The 17,067-nt window shown below is 45.9% G+C and overlaps 1 protein-coding gene across 12 annotated transcripts in view; it reads left to right on the top strand.

The window, feature by feature from the left end:
• ZNF532 (zinc finger protein 532) overlaps positions 1-17,067 on the top strand; it is a 110,697-nt gene that overhangs the window by 55,666 nt on the left and 37,964 nt on the right. For 9 of the 12 annotated variants that reach the window (XM_058691939.1, XM_058691944.1, XM_058691943.1 and 6 more), the window contains 2 exons: positions 9,017-9,198; positions 13,697-13,873. The exons of 2 other annotated variants lie outside the window; for them this stretch is intronic. In XM_058691939.1, the coding sequence (XP_058547922.1) occupies positions 9,017-9,198; positions 13,697-13,873 (359 nt within the window). The remainder of the gene's footprint in view (positions 1-9,016; positions 9,199-13,696; positions 13,874-17,067) is intronic. One more of the 12 variants, XM_058691935.1, reaches the window with a different exon arrangement.

Here is a 17,067-nt window from a genome sequence, read left to right as displayed (position 1 = left end):
GAGACACAGAACCCGAAGCAGGCTCCAGGCTCCGAGCCATCAGCACAGAGCCTGATGCGGGGCTCAAACTCACGGACCGTGAGATCATGACCTGAGCCAAAGTCGGACGCTTAACCGACTGAGCCACCCAGGCACTCCTAGAACATAGTTTTCATGTGTTTATGTGCCCTCTGTATATCCTTTTTGGTGAAATGTCACTTTTGCCTATTTTCTAATTAGGTTGAGTGCATGTGTTTTAACTGTTGAGTTTTAAGACTTCTTGTTGTATTTTAGATACTAGTCCTTTGTTGGGTATGTGGTTGCAAGTCTTTCCTCCCAGTTATGGCTTGTCTTTCCATCTTTTAAGAAGGTTTTACAGAAGTACAGTTGAGCCTTTGCATCTTTAAGCAGATCTTCGGCAGAGCAGGTTTCAGCTTTGAGGGCGTCCAGCGCAGTTTTCCCTCTTAGAGCTTGTGCTTTCAGCGTTGAGTCTGTTGTTTGCTCTAGATTCTGAAAAATTTTTTCCTGTGTTTTTTCCCTGAATGTTGTATGGTTTTAGGTTTCACGTTTAAGACCACGATCCACTTGGGTTAGTTTTTTTTGTTTTTTTTGTTTTTTTCACTTGGGTTAGTTTTTGTATAAGGTATGAGACTTACACTGAGTTTTCTGCTTCCGTCTGTTTTCCCCATGCACGTCTTCTTTCTCTAATACTGTTTGTCCAGAAGGCTGTCTTTCCTCTGTTCAGTTGCCTTGGCATCTTCGTCAGATATCAGTTGAGCATTTTTTTTTTTAAAGTAAGCTCTATACTTACAGCGTGGGGCTCGAACTCCCACCCCCAAGATCAAGAGTTGTGCACTCTACCGACTGAGCCAGCCAGGCGTGCCTCAGTTGGGCATGTTTGTGCGTGGTTATCTCTGGGTTCTGTGTTCTGTTCCGTTGATTAACATGTCTGTCCCTCCACCAGCACCGCAGTCTTGATTGTGGTGACCGTAAAGTGTCTTGAAATCCAGTCTTCGTCTTGAAACACAGATATCTCCAGTTTTTATTCTTTTTTTTTCCTCAAAATAGTTTTTTTTTTTTAAATAGAAGGATAGTTGACACTCACACTTTTTTTTAGCTATTCTAGTTCTGTCTTGCCATATAAATTTTATTTTATTCTATTTATTTATTTTATTTTTATTTTTTTAATATATGAAATTTATTGTCAAATTGGTTTCCATACAACACCCAGTGCTCATCCCAAAAGGTGCCCTCCTCGATACCCATCACCCACCCTCCCCTCCCTCCCACCCCCATCAGCCCTCAGTTTGTTCTCAGTTTTTAACAGTCTCTTATGCTTTGGCTCTCTCCCACTCTAACCTCTTTTTTTTTTTTTTCCTTCCCCTCCCCTGTGGGTTTCTGTTAGGTTTCTCAGGATCCACATAAGAGTGAAACCAGCCATATAAATTTTAGAATAGCCGTGTCCATATCCATAAAAAATCTTGTTGGGATTTTGGTAGGAATTACATTAAACCTGTATATCAGTTTGGGGAGAATTGATATCTTTATTGTGTTGAGTCTTATAGTTCATGAATACAGAATGTCTCTCCATTTATTTTTAGATCTTTGATTTCTGTTATCATTTTGTGGTTTTCGTCATACATGTCCTCTGAGTGTCGTTTTGCTCTCTCTTTTCCTTCCTAACAATTGTAAATGGTATTGTACTTTTCAGCATTCACATGTTCATTGCCGATATATTTTTTTCTCAACATTTTTTTTTTTTTAATTTATTTTTGGGACAGAGAGATACAGAGCATGAACGGGGGAGGGGCAGAGAGAGAGGGAGACACAGAGTCGGAAACAGGCTCCAGGCTCCGAGCCATCAGCCCAGAGCCTGACGCGGGGCTCGAACTCACGGACCGCGAGATCGTGACCTGGCTGAAGTCGGACGCTTAACCGACTGCGCCACCCAGGCGCCCCATCATTGCCGATATATTGAAATGCAGTTAAGTTTTCTGTATTTGTCATGTACCTCATGACTTCGTTGAACTCATTTATTGGAGTCCGTGTTTTGGGTGACTTTTCAGGTATTGAACCAGCCTTGCATCCCTGGAATGAATTCCCCTGGGTCAGGCTATGTAATTCTTTTTATATATTGTGAATTTTATCAGCTGATATTTTGTGTTAGAGTTTTACGTGTGAATTCATGTAGTTTTTTTTTTTTTTTTTAACTTTCTTTGGTTGGTTTTGGACAGGTTAATATTAGCTTTAAATAATGCACTGACAGGAATTCTTTTCTATTTCCTAGAAGAGACTGTACAGTTAGTATTCATTTAAAAAATTTTATATGTATGTATATGTATATTTGGTAGAATTCTTCAGTGAAACCATCTGGGCCTGGAGTTTTTTTGTTTTGTTTTGTTTTGTTTTTAAACCATCTGGGCTGGTAGGGGTGGAAGCCCCACTTCCCTACTGGCTCTCTCTGCCACCATCTGGGCAAGGGTGTGGGGACAACACCCAGCTGTGAAAGGGTGGAGGTCTGGGCTGTACCTGCACTTGACATGGTGGGTGTGGGGCCACAGTGTTTCCTGTGGTACTTGGCTGGAGTAGAGCAGTAACTGTCTAAAAGTTTTCTGTGTTCCCTTTCCTGCTGCTTTGGCCAGAAATAGTGGGCTTTTGTTGGGGACTTTCTTTTTTGTCTCTACCTATTGGTGTTTCCGAGTTGCCGCTTTCTTCAGCTCCAAACTGGGGATACACGAGGCAAAAAGAAACCCAGAGAACTCCCCACCGTGTCATTGCTAGGGTCCTGAGATCCCTAGCCAGCCTGCCAGAGGCCTCTTAGAGTCTTTTCGTGTTTGTTTCGTAGCTGATGTCCAGGAGTTGTGCTTGGTGGAAGGAACAGGGAAAGGTGCTTGTGTTCACTCTGAAAACACCCTGTGCGGCTGCTCTGTCTTCAGGGACAGATTCCGTCGTTAGGCTCAGCCTGAGGCTTCCAGCCTGTGATTCTCGGTTGAGTTTTGGAACTAGGTGTCCTGGGAGGACAGCAACCCATTTGACCCCCCGGGCTTTCTCTCCGAAGTCTTTGCATCTCAGGCATTTCCCCTGCCCAGAGCGCATATCCTCGTCCTTAGCCGACCTGCGAGAGCCGTGAGGAATGAGGTGGTGACTCTCTCGTCTTTTCCATCTGTCGTCTGGGGAGCCCCGCCTCTGAAGACCCCAGCCTTGCTCCTGGGAACAGCCTTTTTCTTGGCTGCGTGCAGCCACCATCACCCGTTCATCTCTCCGTTTCTCCCCACTTAGATGTTGACCCCTGTTGCTGTTTGAACGGGTCGTCCCGGAAGCAAAAGATCTTTCTGTTAACCCAGCCGTGGCTGCACGCGCCGGATGTCCTCCCAGCGCCTTCCCGCATGTGCGTGTTTAGCCTTGGAAACCTTTAAGAGAATGCATCGAGGTGAAGTAAGGTTTCGGTGGCCTTTGCTGAATTCTGCCCTCCCAACTACTCCCTTCCCGCGGATGTTCTGCGGTCAGCCTGTACAAAAGTACTGATTGCCCCCGAGAGTCGAGAGTGCCACTTTATTATGAACCGGCCCCATGCCCAGCACACCCGCTAGTGCAGGTCTCTGCTAAGAGCTGGGTTGGAAGGTATGGTTGAGCCCGAGGCCCACGGCCCCACATTCCCCAAGGCAGAACCCAAGTCACAGAATCCCGTCACACTCTGACGCGTGACGGCAGGGGGACCCCAGGCACGCTTGGCCCGGCTTGCCCTGCCCGTGTCTGCCCGTCACCCAGAGGAGCAAGCAGCTTAAGGAGAGGGTAGGTTGGCAGAGAACCTTGGGTGGATCCTTTCCTCGCCCCACCACGTGCAGCCCAGCAGTGCAATGAAAATGGAGCCCCGTGTGCCCTTGACTTGTAACACCAGTGAATCTGGCCTGGTTGGAGGTGTTTTTTTTTTTTTTATTTTTTTTTTATTTAAAAAAATTTTTTTTTTTTTCAACGTTTTTTATTTATTTTTGGGACAGAGAGAGACAGAGCATGAACGGGGGAGGGGCAGAGAGAGAGGGAGACACAGAACCGGAAGCAGGCTCCAGGCTCTGAGCCATCAGCCCAGAGCCCGACGCGGGGCTCGAACTCACGGACCGCGAGATCGTGACCTGGCTGAAGTCGGACGCTTAACCGACTGCGCCACCCAGGCGCCCCTGGTTGGAGGTTTTTATTCCCACCTGTGTGATGATAAGAATCCCTACTTTGGGGGAGTAGGCAGAGGGGTGGAGCAGCGTCCCTGTTCTCCGTGAAGTATTTAAGAACTGACAGCTGTAGTTTTAATAATTGATACTCAAATGTATTGGAATGTCACTGCTTCACCTCCCCGTGAAGCCGCGACCGAATTGAGCCAAGTGCAGACTGGAAGTGCTTACCGTAGTAACCTCTTAATCGGTAGAATTGACACGAGCATTAGCATCCGAGAATGTTACAGGTCCCGTGGTCAACCCTTCTGTTTTACAGTTGGGGAAACAAATGCCCAGTGAGTGGCAGGAGGGGCACTCAAGGCGAGATTGCGTTCTAGCTGGCTCATCGTTCTTTCCGCTTTGTCACACTGATAACCGAAGGTACAGAAGCGTTTTACGGTGGCAGAGACCATAAGAATTATATGAGAACGGACTCTTGGCTTCTAGCCAGGCCAGCAGATAGAGGTGACTTTTGTGCGGTGACCTGCATTTGCAAGGGCTTGCCGATTCAGTTTAGTTTCTGGGCATCATTAGCACAACATACCGAGTATATTAAATTTTCTTGAGCAGCCCCGGCCAGCCCTCGTTCCTAGACATGCTGTGCTTCAGGCAGCCACTTCTGGAAACCGTGGAGCCCACCTCAGTGCCCTTGCCTGCCCAACACATTACTCGCTGTAGACTCCTGACTCTTGCTTGGTCCTGTTCTCCTAAGCGCTTAATTTCACTTCCGGCCGGCCTAGTCCTGTCCCAGTTTGCATTTTAGTGTGATCAACCCTTTCTCCCGTGATTATTCTCTCAGTAGGTTGCATGTGCTGACCCTCTGGCTTTCTGTAAACTTTCTCATTTAACTGTCAGCTCTTACTAGGAGATTGTAGTGTAGCAGAATGATGTGAGGACAAAACCACCACAACCCACTGGCTTTGGAAATCAGCGGTGTTTTGAACTTCAGGCCCACTGTTGCAGGCAGCTGCCGGCTTTGGTCTGTTTGAAACGTAAGCACAAGACATGGTGTATTTACTCCTGTTTCTCCAGCTTTTCTCATCTTTCCCAGGGTGTTTTTCCTGCTTAGAATGTGAATCGAAACACACAGAATTGTTTTCCTCGTTACTCAGATGACTCCTTGTGGGTGCGAGGAGGACGCTAAGCCCGGGCACACCTGAGTCCTCAGTAGGGCCGGGACACGCCCCGGCCCCCTCCTCCCAGGTGCCAGCCCCTGGTGGCAGTGCCCAGATGGGGCAGAGAGGGCACAGGACAAGTAATCGTCACGTATGGAGTGTGATTCCTGTTCAGCTTTATCTTCCTATAGCCTGCTCGTGTTACTTGACCATTGAAAGGTCATATCTTTAAAAAGTAGCAGTTCTCTGAGCAAGTGAGTCTGCCCCAGAGACTGTGGACAGTTAGCTGTTTAGTAACTCAGTACTGAAAATACTTCTCCTTTTTCAGATGATGGAAGTAAAACGTCAGAAGACACATGAAACCGTTTAAGTGCATTTCATTACGGTTGACCCTTGAACAACGTGGGGGGTTAGGGACATGGACCCTCCACATGGTCAAAAATCCGCGTATAACTTTTGGTGCCCCCTAAACTTAACTACTGATAGATAGCCCGTGGTTGACCAGAAGCCTGGCCGATAACGTAAAGACTTGATTTTGAGTAACACGTGTTCTGAATGTTCGTATGTGTCCTTATAATAAAGCTAGAGAAAAGAAAATGTTGAAATCACAAGGAAGAGGAAATACACTGCAACACCGTACTGTAAAAACAATCCCCACGTAAGTGGACCCGCGCAGTTTAAACCACGTTGTTCAAGGGTCAGCTGTATATTTTTTTCTAATCAAGACGTAGGTATTAAACTGCTTCATCTTCTTGTAAATACCCTCAACTTGTATAGCAGAGAAGTAGAGTTTTAAGACCTATTTTAGTTCCTTTGATTAAGAAAAAGGAAGAAAAGTCACTCTTTTAGACCACAGAGAAATCCTGGCTTGCCCCCTTGCTAATATTGCCCTCAATCCAGAGAATGGGTGCCATTGCCATGAATTCAGAGCATCCCAGAAAGGCTAATGGGCTGTTCTCCTTGCTGCTGTGAAAATGCGCCACCGTCTTGGGAAGCAGGGGGTGTAATAGCGTTATCTAAAGCAGGGAGAGTGAAACAAAAAAGAAATTCCAGGGAGCCCCATTAGGTACTAGTCATATGAGTTTAAAACTATTGACATCAAGGAGGGGAATGTCTGCAACCAGAATACCATGCTTTTTCTCGAAGTGGAACGAAGGCAGGGAGTGGAAGCGAGAACCCAGAGACAAACACGGGAGTAAACGTAGCGTATGTGCACGAATATACATGCATCTGTGTGTGTAAACTGAAGACCAGGTCTTAATCCAGTGTGCTTCCGCGGGGACTGAATTCTCCCAGGAATTGCAAACTACGGAAGTGTTTCGATTTGGGGCAGTAGTACGTACTGGCTGCCACTTTCTCCTTGAACTTCTGTGTCTAACGTGGGGTGAGCACCCTCAGTGGGGGGAAATGGAGGGCAGGTGCCCGGGGCTAGGCAGCGGCTGGGGTGGAAGGTGGGGGGGGGTACACGGGCCATGAGCAGCCCTCACAGAGCCCCACGGGCCCCACCGCCCCATCCCACAGGGTGTCATGAAGGAAACACTTCCCCGCCCCTGGAAGCGGGTACGAGCAAGGTCGGTATCGAAATGTCAGTTGTTGGTGTCTGTTGCTCTAACGCATTTTTCGTAGTCTTTGCAGTTCAAGATTTCTGTTGTAAAGAACACTCAGTGGTTCGCAAAATCTCTTCCTGAATTTGAATCATTTCGATACTTACCTTAGGTAACCTGCTGGCAACAAAACCTTTTCACTCACCAGTATTTCCACGACTGTTTATCCAGTTATGTATGTATTATAAATATACAAGAGTGAATAATTCATTGTGAATTTTATATGTATCGTGAAGGATATGTGTTGATCTATCTTGACACAAGATCATGTGAAAGTTATTTTGAGCATTTCTGGAACGCAGACTTTGTTTCCTTTTTAGATGTTCTTTTATTTGTGTTGCTGTTTTTCCCCCTCTTATAAAAATAGCATGACCACGCTGCTTTTAGATCAAAGAGAAGCTGTGGAGAGGGTGTCCCCTCGTATCCCAACGTAATTGTCAGGCGGTTCTAATAGATGAGACAATAAGCTCTCAGGTCCGAAAATGTACACAGCTTCCCAATGATCTCCTTTACCTATTTCATAGATCATGATGAGAATTCAATGGGATGTTGTATTTAAATGTATGTAAAGTACTTAGTTCACCACTCGGCCTCTAGTGGAATGGGGTCTATATCTAAGGAGCCCGTGGAAAAGCAGATGGTGTAATTCACTGCCTGGGATTAATGACCGCGTGGCGAAAGCAAATAGAAGACTTGAGTTCAAAGAAACCAGTGATTACCTGTGATAATGTAGACGGCACCAGGATCTTCTAATGCATGAAGCTGTGAATTGGTTTCCCTTGTTGTGGCTTGTTTTCACCTTTGCTCTATGTGTTATTAGAAAAGGAACACTATTTTTAAATGACGCTAACCTCCTCAAAGCTGCCTGTAATGTTCTTACTTTGTGATCATAATAAACATTTTGTGGGATAAAGTTTGTATTTTAGTCCTTTCAGGAGGAGACCCAGACAGAATGTTCAAGTGAGTTTTCTGGTTTTCTGTAGTTTCAATCGCTCAGAAGTGTAAACCTTAATTTTGGGGGGCTTGAGTCAAAGGCTTAGAAGAAAAAGTCTTCTTAAAATTTTACAACGCTGTCATCAGTTTAAAAGATCATTTTGAGTCTTAGCTGGCGTCTGTATTATGAGGCTTTCTGTAACGGGCTTTAGTACCAATTGGGCATTTTGGAAGGTCGTAGGTACCTGTTGCATGAATGGCTAAGTGGAATTTAAACACATTTTACCTCCCGCTATGGTAGGTTTATTTTTGGGGTGGACCCTTTATATTTACCTTAAGTTTTCTGTTTTGGGGTTTTAAAAATATGCCATATTTACCACTTACATCTAACAGGATAAAAAAACAGCGTGTTTCAGTTTTTCCTGGTTAGTTAAATGTGGGGTCTTTTCCAAAGAGCATTTCTGTCTTGATGTCCTATGTAATTAGATTTTAAGCTCTATAAAGGTTCAGTTTAATGTCTAAACTTATGTCTCTGAATTTGAGTTCGCTGCTTTGAATTGTAAATCCTCTAATGTCCAGCTCGTCCATTGAAAGACCGATTCAAGTGGAAAAAAGAACAACTAATTGCTGTGGCCATGCTTTTGCATTTCTGTATTTTAGATTTCAGATAACAGAAGTGACGGGGGAGAAAGAGAGGAAGAAAAAAAAAAACGGGATTCGTCTCTAATTAATTTTTTATTATTCTGGAGAAAGTTTTTATGAGTTGTGGGAACTGGCTACTGTGGAGATAGATAGATGCCTGTGAACGTGTAATTACACATTAAAGTTGATTTGCTACGGTAATTTGCAAGAATATCTCCTCTAATACCCCTTCTCCGCACTAAATAAACGAAGTGCAAACGTAACAAAACTGGAAGTCTCCCCGAAGCTGCCATTCTGTTAACCTCATGCTTTGGGATGACCCTGACCGTGCAGCACAGTATCGTTTGGATTGCACGGGATAAGGGCCGTTACGTTGAAGGTTTTAACTTCTCGGTTTGCGGTTTCCTGGGACTTGGGATCCGTGATAGCAGCATTTGAAACGAGCCACGTGCGGTTGTTGTGGGGTGTAACCGAGCTGCTTTGCCTATTAGCAAATACTTCGTAGGACCAACCCTGTCTCCCCCTTTGGTTTATCTAGAAGACTTGCACTGTCTGCCAGATGCTGCTTCCTAACCAGTGCAGTTACGCATCACACCAGAGAATCCATCAGCACAAATCTCCCTACACCTGCCCCGAGTGCGGGGCCATCTGCAGGTCGGTGCACTTCCAGAGCCACGTCACCAAGAACTGTCTGCACTACACGCGGAGAGTTGGTTTTCGGTCAGTATATCGTTTGCTTCCGTGCCAGTAAAGCCTGTTCACCTGTAACTGCACAGCATCGCGAATGGTCTGTGCGCACGGTTTTCGGGGTCACACAGTGGTACCTCAATTAACAGATCCCCTGGGAGCCTAGTTTGTTGGTGGTCGAGTTGATCCTTTCGAATCCTTGCGGTACTGGCCCTCCGATCCCCACAAAGCTGAGGGTAAACGGAGCCTGTCCTTCCAGCCCAAACCGTGCATGGGGCCAGGTTCGGCTTCGATGACCTGTTCGGGCTTTTTCTTCCCGCACCCTTTCCGGCATCCCTCTGTGGTCACGCTCTGTGCATTTTAACCCCTGTAGGGGTACCATGCACTCCTCTGCCTCTCAACACGTCTCCTCTGATCAGAACACAAAGGGTGCATGGTCCCTTGCTTGTATTTCATCATGTCCAAGGATTGGGTGTTTGTCCTTTCCTCACTTTGCTCTTTGTGGAAGAACCTTCTACCCCAGGCCCCAGACAACCTCCCCTCTATCCCTTTTTCCCCATTCCCCAAGTCCGGGCCGTTTCCCTCGTCTGTGTACATCTTAGCCATGGCCCTTTTCACCGCCCCCCTGAGACTCTCAGATTCGTCTTTTACAACGTCTGGCAAATCTCATGTTCATTTAGCTGGTATTGAGTGACGATGAGCTTGAACTTTATCTTCCACTCTGTGACCTTCCGAAACACATTCCTGTGCCTTTTATATTTCGACCCAACAAAGGTCAGCCCAGAGAACAGGTTACTGATACACAGTGTCTTTGTTAATAGAGGTATTACTGTGTGTTAAGCGTTTGGTTGCCTGTCACTTTAACGTTAGACTGTTAATACACGGTGATATCTTTTAGTTATAATGCAGTTATGATATTTTATGAAAATGAAGTCTAGTCGGTGTAATTTGATGGCTTTATTTCAGTGACACTTAGGGTACAGGGTCAGCGGTTCCTCGGTGCTCTGTGCTTTTTTCTGACGCTAACAGAGACTTTGTGCCCATTTTTACCTCCTGCCTCCAGACCTGTGAAGCACACCTGCCTGATGCATTGGGATCTACCCTAGTAGGAAGCGTTTGGTTTGGAAATTACGGAACTAGACTTTTTTGGTTTTTTGTTTTTTTGTTTTTTTTGGTGCCAGTTTCGCCACTAATTTTATGGCAATTCATGTATTCTCCCTATGCCATGGTGCCTCTGTCTATAACCTCAGTGTGCTGTCCGAGGTCCATCTCCGCTGGGGTGTGACCGAGTAGAACAGGATAATCCGAATGCGTGCTTTCGGTGCCTGGGAGGAAAGTCACACATCGCAGGTGCCCTTGATGCCACAGAACCCACACGCAGCTATGCTTTGGTTCTCACCCTGTGGTTTGAAACGATTATCGCTGGGTTCTTTGTTTAGCAACGGAAAGCAGTTCTGCCACATCATCTCCGTGCTAGTCTCTCAAAAAGATGCCAGACTTTTCCTCAAATGTTTATTTTTCCAGTAGAACGAAAGTAAACTTGGGCTGGAATGAATAGAGGAAGTAGGACTTCTGCACTTTTCGCTATTCCTGGTGTCTTTCCTAAATTAAAACAAGCCGTGCAGTCAGGCCAAAAGTCATCAGCTCAGTTGGAAAAGCCCATCCCTTGCGTCCCGCCCCCCCCCCCCCCACCCCATTCACAGAGTTACTTAAATTTGGCACTTGGAATTTCTAAGACTTTTGTGTTTAAGACAGGTTTTTTTTCTTGGACGTGAGGCTGTGAAGATATGAGCACGTGTGTACTCTGCTTAGTTCACGTTTACCTCTTGAGGTGGGAGAAAAAAAATTAACCTTGTTTTTTGTTTTTTGTTTTTTCCTGCTATTTCAAGTAACCGTCCAGCCTAATACTTGATAGGGACTTAGCAGCCCCTTGGCCTTGTTATGGCTCCCCCCTCCTTTTTGACTCTGCACTTCATCATTTTCCATTTGATTTTTCTTTGGCCAGAGAAGTTCAGCATGGCTCCCCAGCCTCCCTCGCCTCTGTGATTCAGTGTGCCTTGTTATTAGGTATATTGTATCTCCCAGGTACTGAGTGGGTCACTCCCAACTCCTGGTTGATTTGGTAAAAGTCCAGTGTTTCTATGAATTTTCCTACTTCTTGATCCATTGGATCAAGGGGATCTAGAAAGGGGGTTTATAGGACTGTATACTGTAAACATTAAAAAAATTTTTTTTGTGGGGGGCACCTGGGTGGCTCAGTCGGTTAAGCGTCCGACTTCAGCTCAGGTCATGATCTCACGGTTCGTGAGTTCGAGCCCCGCATGGGGCTCTGTGCTGACAGCTCAGAGCCTGGAGCTTGCTTCGGATTCTGTGTCTCCTCCTCTCTCTGCCCCTCCCCCGCTCATGCTCTGTCTGTCTGTCTGTCTCTCTCTCTCTCTCTGTCAAAAATAAATAAACATTAAAAAAGATTTTTAAAAATAAAAAAATGTATATTTTTTTTACATAAAGAGAAACTTGATTGGTACCTAGAACACAGAGGACCTCGGGTATATGAAATATTTATTTATAGGCTGGATTTTTAGTAGCATTAAGATACTGTATGAACTCTACAAATTCTGTCTTCTATTTGTTTGTCTCATTTCCATTCCCAATTGGCCTCTGTAGCCCCTGAAACTTTTCTTGCACCTGTCAGCAGGTATTCTACAACTCTTTTCTCTTCTTGCTTTGTTTTTAAATTCTCTGCTTTCTTCCCTCATGGTGATGAGGGTTTTTCCTTGGACTCCCTGATGCTTTTTGGACCATGCCTTAGCTACTTCTCCTTCAACTGTTGTCTCGATCCTTTAGCTTCCTGCTTGTCTCTTCAAGATCAAATCTTCCGGTCCAGGCGACTTGACAGAATGTTGAGAATTTGTTTCTTTCTCCCCTTCCTGGGTCTCGACTCTTTGAACACCACCTTCCTACCCTTGATGGGAAAGTTTTTCTGTTTATGATGCTGATGTAGAGGATCCTCCTGTTACATTGGGAACCCATTTTTGTTTTATGTGATCTTCCTCTTTCATAGGAATCCTAGGCTTCCAGGGTCGGGAAGAACTAAAAAGTGCTTGAGTTTCAACTCTTCTCATTTTACAAATGAGACATTCGCCCAGAGATCAGTAGCCTGTTCAAGACAACACAAGTTCAGTCTAACCCAAAATAATTTCAGTGTTGTTGGGTGGCTTTATGGCTGAAAGTAGTAGTTCAAGTAGATAAGATAACGGAGCTTTCTTAATTATTCTGTTATTATTTAGTATCTTTAATATATGGGTTGCCAAACATTACGCCTTAAGTCATTTAAAACGCGAATGCGTTAATTACGATTTGTATGAAATGCTTGCGAAGCTTAACATGGCACCCTTTATAGAACCCACATGCTTCAAATAAGGCCAGTCCTGTGTGACTTTGGCACCCCCATGAATTCAGGAGGGAGGTTCCAAGGATGGAAGTACCTGAGACTAACGCAGAAATGATCAAGCCCTGCCCGCTGGAAGGCAGGCCCTGTCCACAGTCCTCGTTCCTGAAGCCAGCTCCCACCTTCACTTCCAGGAGCGTGTCCGCTCAGGTGCATTACAGGTTTGTCTCCACAGACCCTACCCTCAAGTAGTTTTCAGGCGTGAACAAAGGATGGTGAGGTCATCAAATGGATGTGTCCATAAGTGTTGTTGAGAGTCCCTGCACGAGAAAGATGAGGTTGGGGAGAAACGTATCTAAGTGTCAGAGCTGGTTTCTGTGGGACTAGATGTGATCAGTTCTTGAGCTAATCCAATTATTACACACTCAAGAAGTCAGGGAGTTAACTGGAGAGGAATTCATTTAGTGATGTTGACTTGTCGGAAGTTTATAATTCATGTTATTTCTTAGACACGTGTAAGTAAGTGTGCTTGAACTTATTTTCCAGGAGATAAACAACCTAGGTGGTTAACTTTCTCTGCCCCACAGGCTCCCTTAACCTCCAGACACATTGAGCACATCCCTGTGCACCAGGAGACAGTGGCCATGGCTTCGATGCCCGTACTGATTTATTCTCTCTGCCCCTCCGTTGATGGATGGCACGTAGGTTGAGGCAGTGGAGATTTCTTCCATTGGAAATGCCATTGGTTAGGAACCTCAGGGCCTGGTGTGAGAACCTAGCACGTGGGAGTGTTCTCCAGGGTCACAGGTCGTAAGGTCTTGCCATGTCCGTTGGCCCCGATACAGCCCCCGTGATCCATCGGTCTTCCCAGTCCGGAGTTCGGGTATTTATTCCTGAAAAATTTAAAGATGCCCAAGAATCAGACCGTTTGAGTTTTATTTTTTCTTCTTCGCTATCTTCTTTCTTAAATCTATAAGAATAATTCGATCTGTTATTAATAGAAAAAAACCCCAAAGCTAACGTCCCAAAAGCCATTAGAAACCTTAAAGAGGCCATTAAACCATGCTCATTTTACCTTTTACAGCGAAGGTGCACATGTGTGAGGGTCCCGTGCTGACGACCGCGTGTTTGTTTTCCTGGCAGGTGTGTCCATTGCAATGTCGTGTACTCTGACGTGGCCGCTCTGAAGTCTCACATCCAGGGCTCTCACTGTGAAGTCTTCTACAAGTGTCCTATTTGTCCCATGGCGTTTAAGTCTGCCCCAAGCACACATTCCCATGCCTACACACAGCATCCTGGCGTCAAGATAGGAGAGCCAAAGTAAGTCCTGTTGCCTTCTGACTTTTATGCCACTGCTTTACCTAGCGACTTAGAGGAAGGAGTAGTTCTGTGGAAGAAAACTCAAAGAGACGAAGACTTAGGCCACCGCACAGATTCCGATGCTCCGCGAGGCGCCGCTCGTAGCTCATCGCTACCTAACCCGTTCAGCTCTTCCCAGGTGAAGCCTCTGTCCAGAGGAAAATGTTACCTATTATTTATGCTCTCGTCTTCAGTTTTGTTTTGTTTTGTTTTGTTTTGTTTTTTTACGAAGCAGGTGACTATTTATCAATTTTTGCTCTTTGGCTTACGACGAGTTTAACAACTAACTTCTTGGGGAACTGTAAAACGCGGTCTTTCCTTTTTCACACGGTTCCTCATAGGGACGTGCTTTTCATCCTAACATTCATAATACGAAGTCCGTTCAAAACACTGGTTACCGAATTTAACTTCACAGCCAGTATAAGTCCTTGATTCATAAAAATAAGCTTCATTTTTGCCGTTTAATCTTGCTCCTTATTTTGTAGTTTTTGCTTTATTGAGTCTTTAAGGACGAAGCGTCTGCTTCAGCAGACGAAGGCTGCCTGCCTGCGTTACAGGCAGCTTAACAGAGAGGAGGGAACGTGGGCCTTGGACGCAGAGTCCTGCCACCCCCCCACCAGCTGTGAGATCTGGGACCATCACGGGCTCTGTTTCAACCTCCATTTTCTCCCCTGTAAAGTGAGGGTCGTTCCGTCCCAGAGCTTGTGTGAGGCAGAGAGGAGGTGACATTTAAGATGCGTGGCACACAGTCCCTCTGTCTGGAGCACAGAGGGGGCTCAGTAGCACTGGTCCTTTCCACATTTCCTCTTTGTCATGTACACAGCACTGGATTAGCTGCTCTTGGCCAGGCTCCTTTATTCAGTATTATTTATGGCAGTGTGGCATCTGATCGTGACGTGAGGCTAAATTTGCTGCCCCAGGCTATCGGTGGGTTTCACCCCATCCACGGTCCAGGAAAGCTGGGAGGGAAGATGTGGATACTCCATGTCATGTACGTCTGGCTTGCATTGTGACCTTTAGTTTGGGGGAGATATTAATGACTGGACGCCACAGGAATGCGTCTGTTTGCTAAAAGAACTACGATAAAATGGGATTCTGTTCTAGGGGGACCTTCGCTCTGATCTCTGTGGATCCTCAAACTGCAGATTGGGTGATCCATGTAGCCCTTGGTGTCTTGACCCTGAAGACGCACTTCAGTGAGTTCTAGTAAAACAGTCTTTGGTGTTCGTGGTAGTAAGGCTTCTGGACACTAAAGCAGTATCTTGCCCCCAGTTAATAGGTTTTTTTTTTAATTTGGTTCTTTCTTCCAGTAAATCAGACTTCACTGAAATCTGGAATAGGAGTTGTTACCTGGGAATACAGGGCAGCAAATTATTAACATAAACCAAAACAGCATTTTTCAAGTTTGAGTAATGCGTAGGAAAAAATTATTCCAGTATTGTCCTAAAATTATTTTCACTATCGTGGTTCCTTAATAAGTGCCAAGCCTAAAGACAGGCATGGACTACTATGTTTTAAACTATAAAGCTAAAAAATAAATAGGTAAATAGATTATAAGTGAAATACGACAAAACTGCCAAAGCAGTGAACTTTAACTTAACTTCATTGATTCAGGGTGACGAGGTGCTTGGCTGGAGCGCGTCCTTCCCCGCGGCTCGGCTGTGGTACCAGGGGCTGCTTCTCGGGCTCTTTCTATCTTTGTTTGTCACGACTGGACCACAGCGTGCCTTGAGATCCCTCTTGCCTGCCGCCTCTCCCAGTTCAGGCTCTTGGGAAACCTTCCTTCCTGTGGCCTGCTGGAATGCTGTCTGGCCTACGGTTGACTCAGAAGCTTCCTTTTGACATTAAATCCATCTCTGCCCTGCATCTCAGGGCAGCCCCCCCAAATCAGTAGCCCTGACTGCGTTGGAAACTCAGGCATCGAAGTCCCTTAGCAGTATTTGGCCCGTAACAGGCAGTTATGCAAGTGACTCATCATTATGCAAGTGATGTGCATTAACTTAAAAGATCAGTATAAAAATACTCCACTCCCCCATTTCCTTTAGAGAATATGTGGAGGTCTGAAAACGCACCCATAAGGCCCTGCAGTCCCAGCACCTCAAATTGAAAAGGACAATGCAAGATTTTGTTTATTTAAAAAAATTTTTTTATGTAACGTTTATGTAGTATTTCTCATATGCCAGGTACTTGCTGTTCCCGTGTTTGTTTCTTGCTTTTCAGTGTGGGGTCACTTTAAAACCGTGAGCACCCTTTAATCTTTCCTGGGTGATTCCAGATCATTCTGAACATCCGTTTCTGGATTTCATGGCGATAGAGCTGTGTGTCTATTCTCATATATTCCTTGATGAACAGCAGGTTTTTTGCTACTTTGTGCCATCCTTTCGTTCGCCACCCTAAATGTCTGTGCCAGTGGGGAAGGGAGAACTCCGAAGTCGAGAATTACATAAGAGACAGAGTTTCGGAACAGGTCCCTACGAAATAAAGCACGTGCAGAGTTGTGGTCGCCACTGGGCGGAGGGCTTTGGGGTCTGACAGAGCTGCGTTTGAACCGGGGCCCTAGGCTTTGTGCAGCATCGAGCAGATCCCATCTCTCTGCGCCCATCGGTGGTTGGCCTGTGGAAGGTGTGGACACTGTCAGGTGTTGCTCAGGACAGTGCTCGGCGCTTAGTCAGTGGCAGTAAAGGAGGAGGTTTGTGGTGGTGATTTCAGAGCTGGGGACGTTTCATTCCATTTGCTGTTGCATGTGGTTTCAAGGGTAGCACCCGGTTTCAAGGGGAGCAGGCTGTGGGTTGGACCTGAGCGTGGACATTTGCTTTTAGCCTTCTAGTTCTTCTTAACCCCTTCCGCTGCCCTCCCCACTTCTCTTCGGTTCCACGCCACCCCACCCCCTGGCCTGGTTATCATATCCGACCGTTCCCTCAGTCCTGCCACCAGGGTGGGATTCAGCCACACTTAGAAGTTTGGCTCTCAGAGCCCATTACGACCCTATCGGACCTCCGCCGCCAGCCCCACAGCCTGGGAACCCAGCCACGCTATGATTCTGTCTGTTCCCTCACCATGCTCTACCCACACATTTTGCCCGCCTACCTTCCCTCCCCGGCCTGGCTGTCCCCTGTGGTTTTCTTCCATTGTCAGTCGGGATCGTCATGGTCTAA

Source organism: Neofelis nebulosa, chromosome 11 (assembly GCF_028018385.1).
Source record: "Neofelis nebulosa isolate mNeoNeb1 chromosome 11, mNeoNeb1.pri, whole genome shotgun sequence".
Lineage (NCBI taxonomy): Eukaryota > Metazoa > Chordata > Mammalia > Carnivora > Felidae > Neofelis > Neofelis nebulosa.
This window is presented reverse-complemented; position numbering and strand designations above follow the sequence as displayed.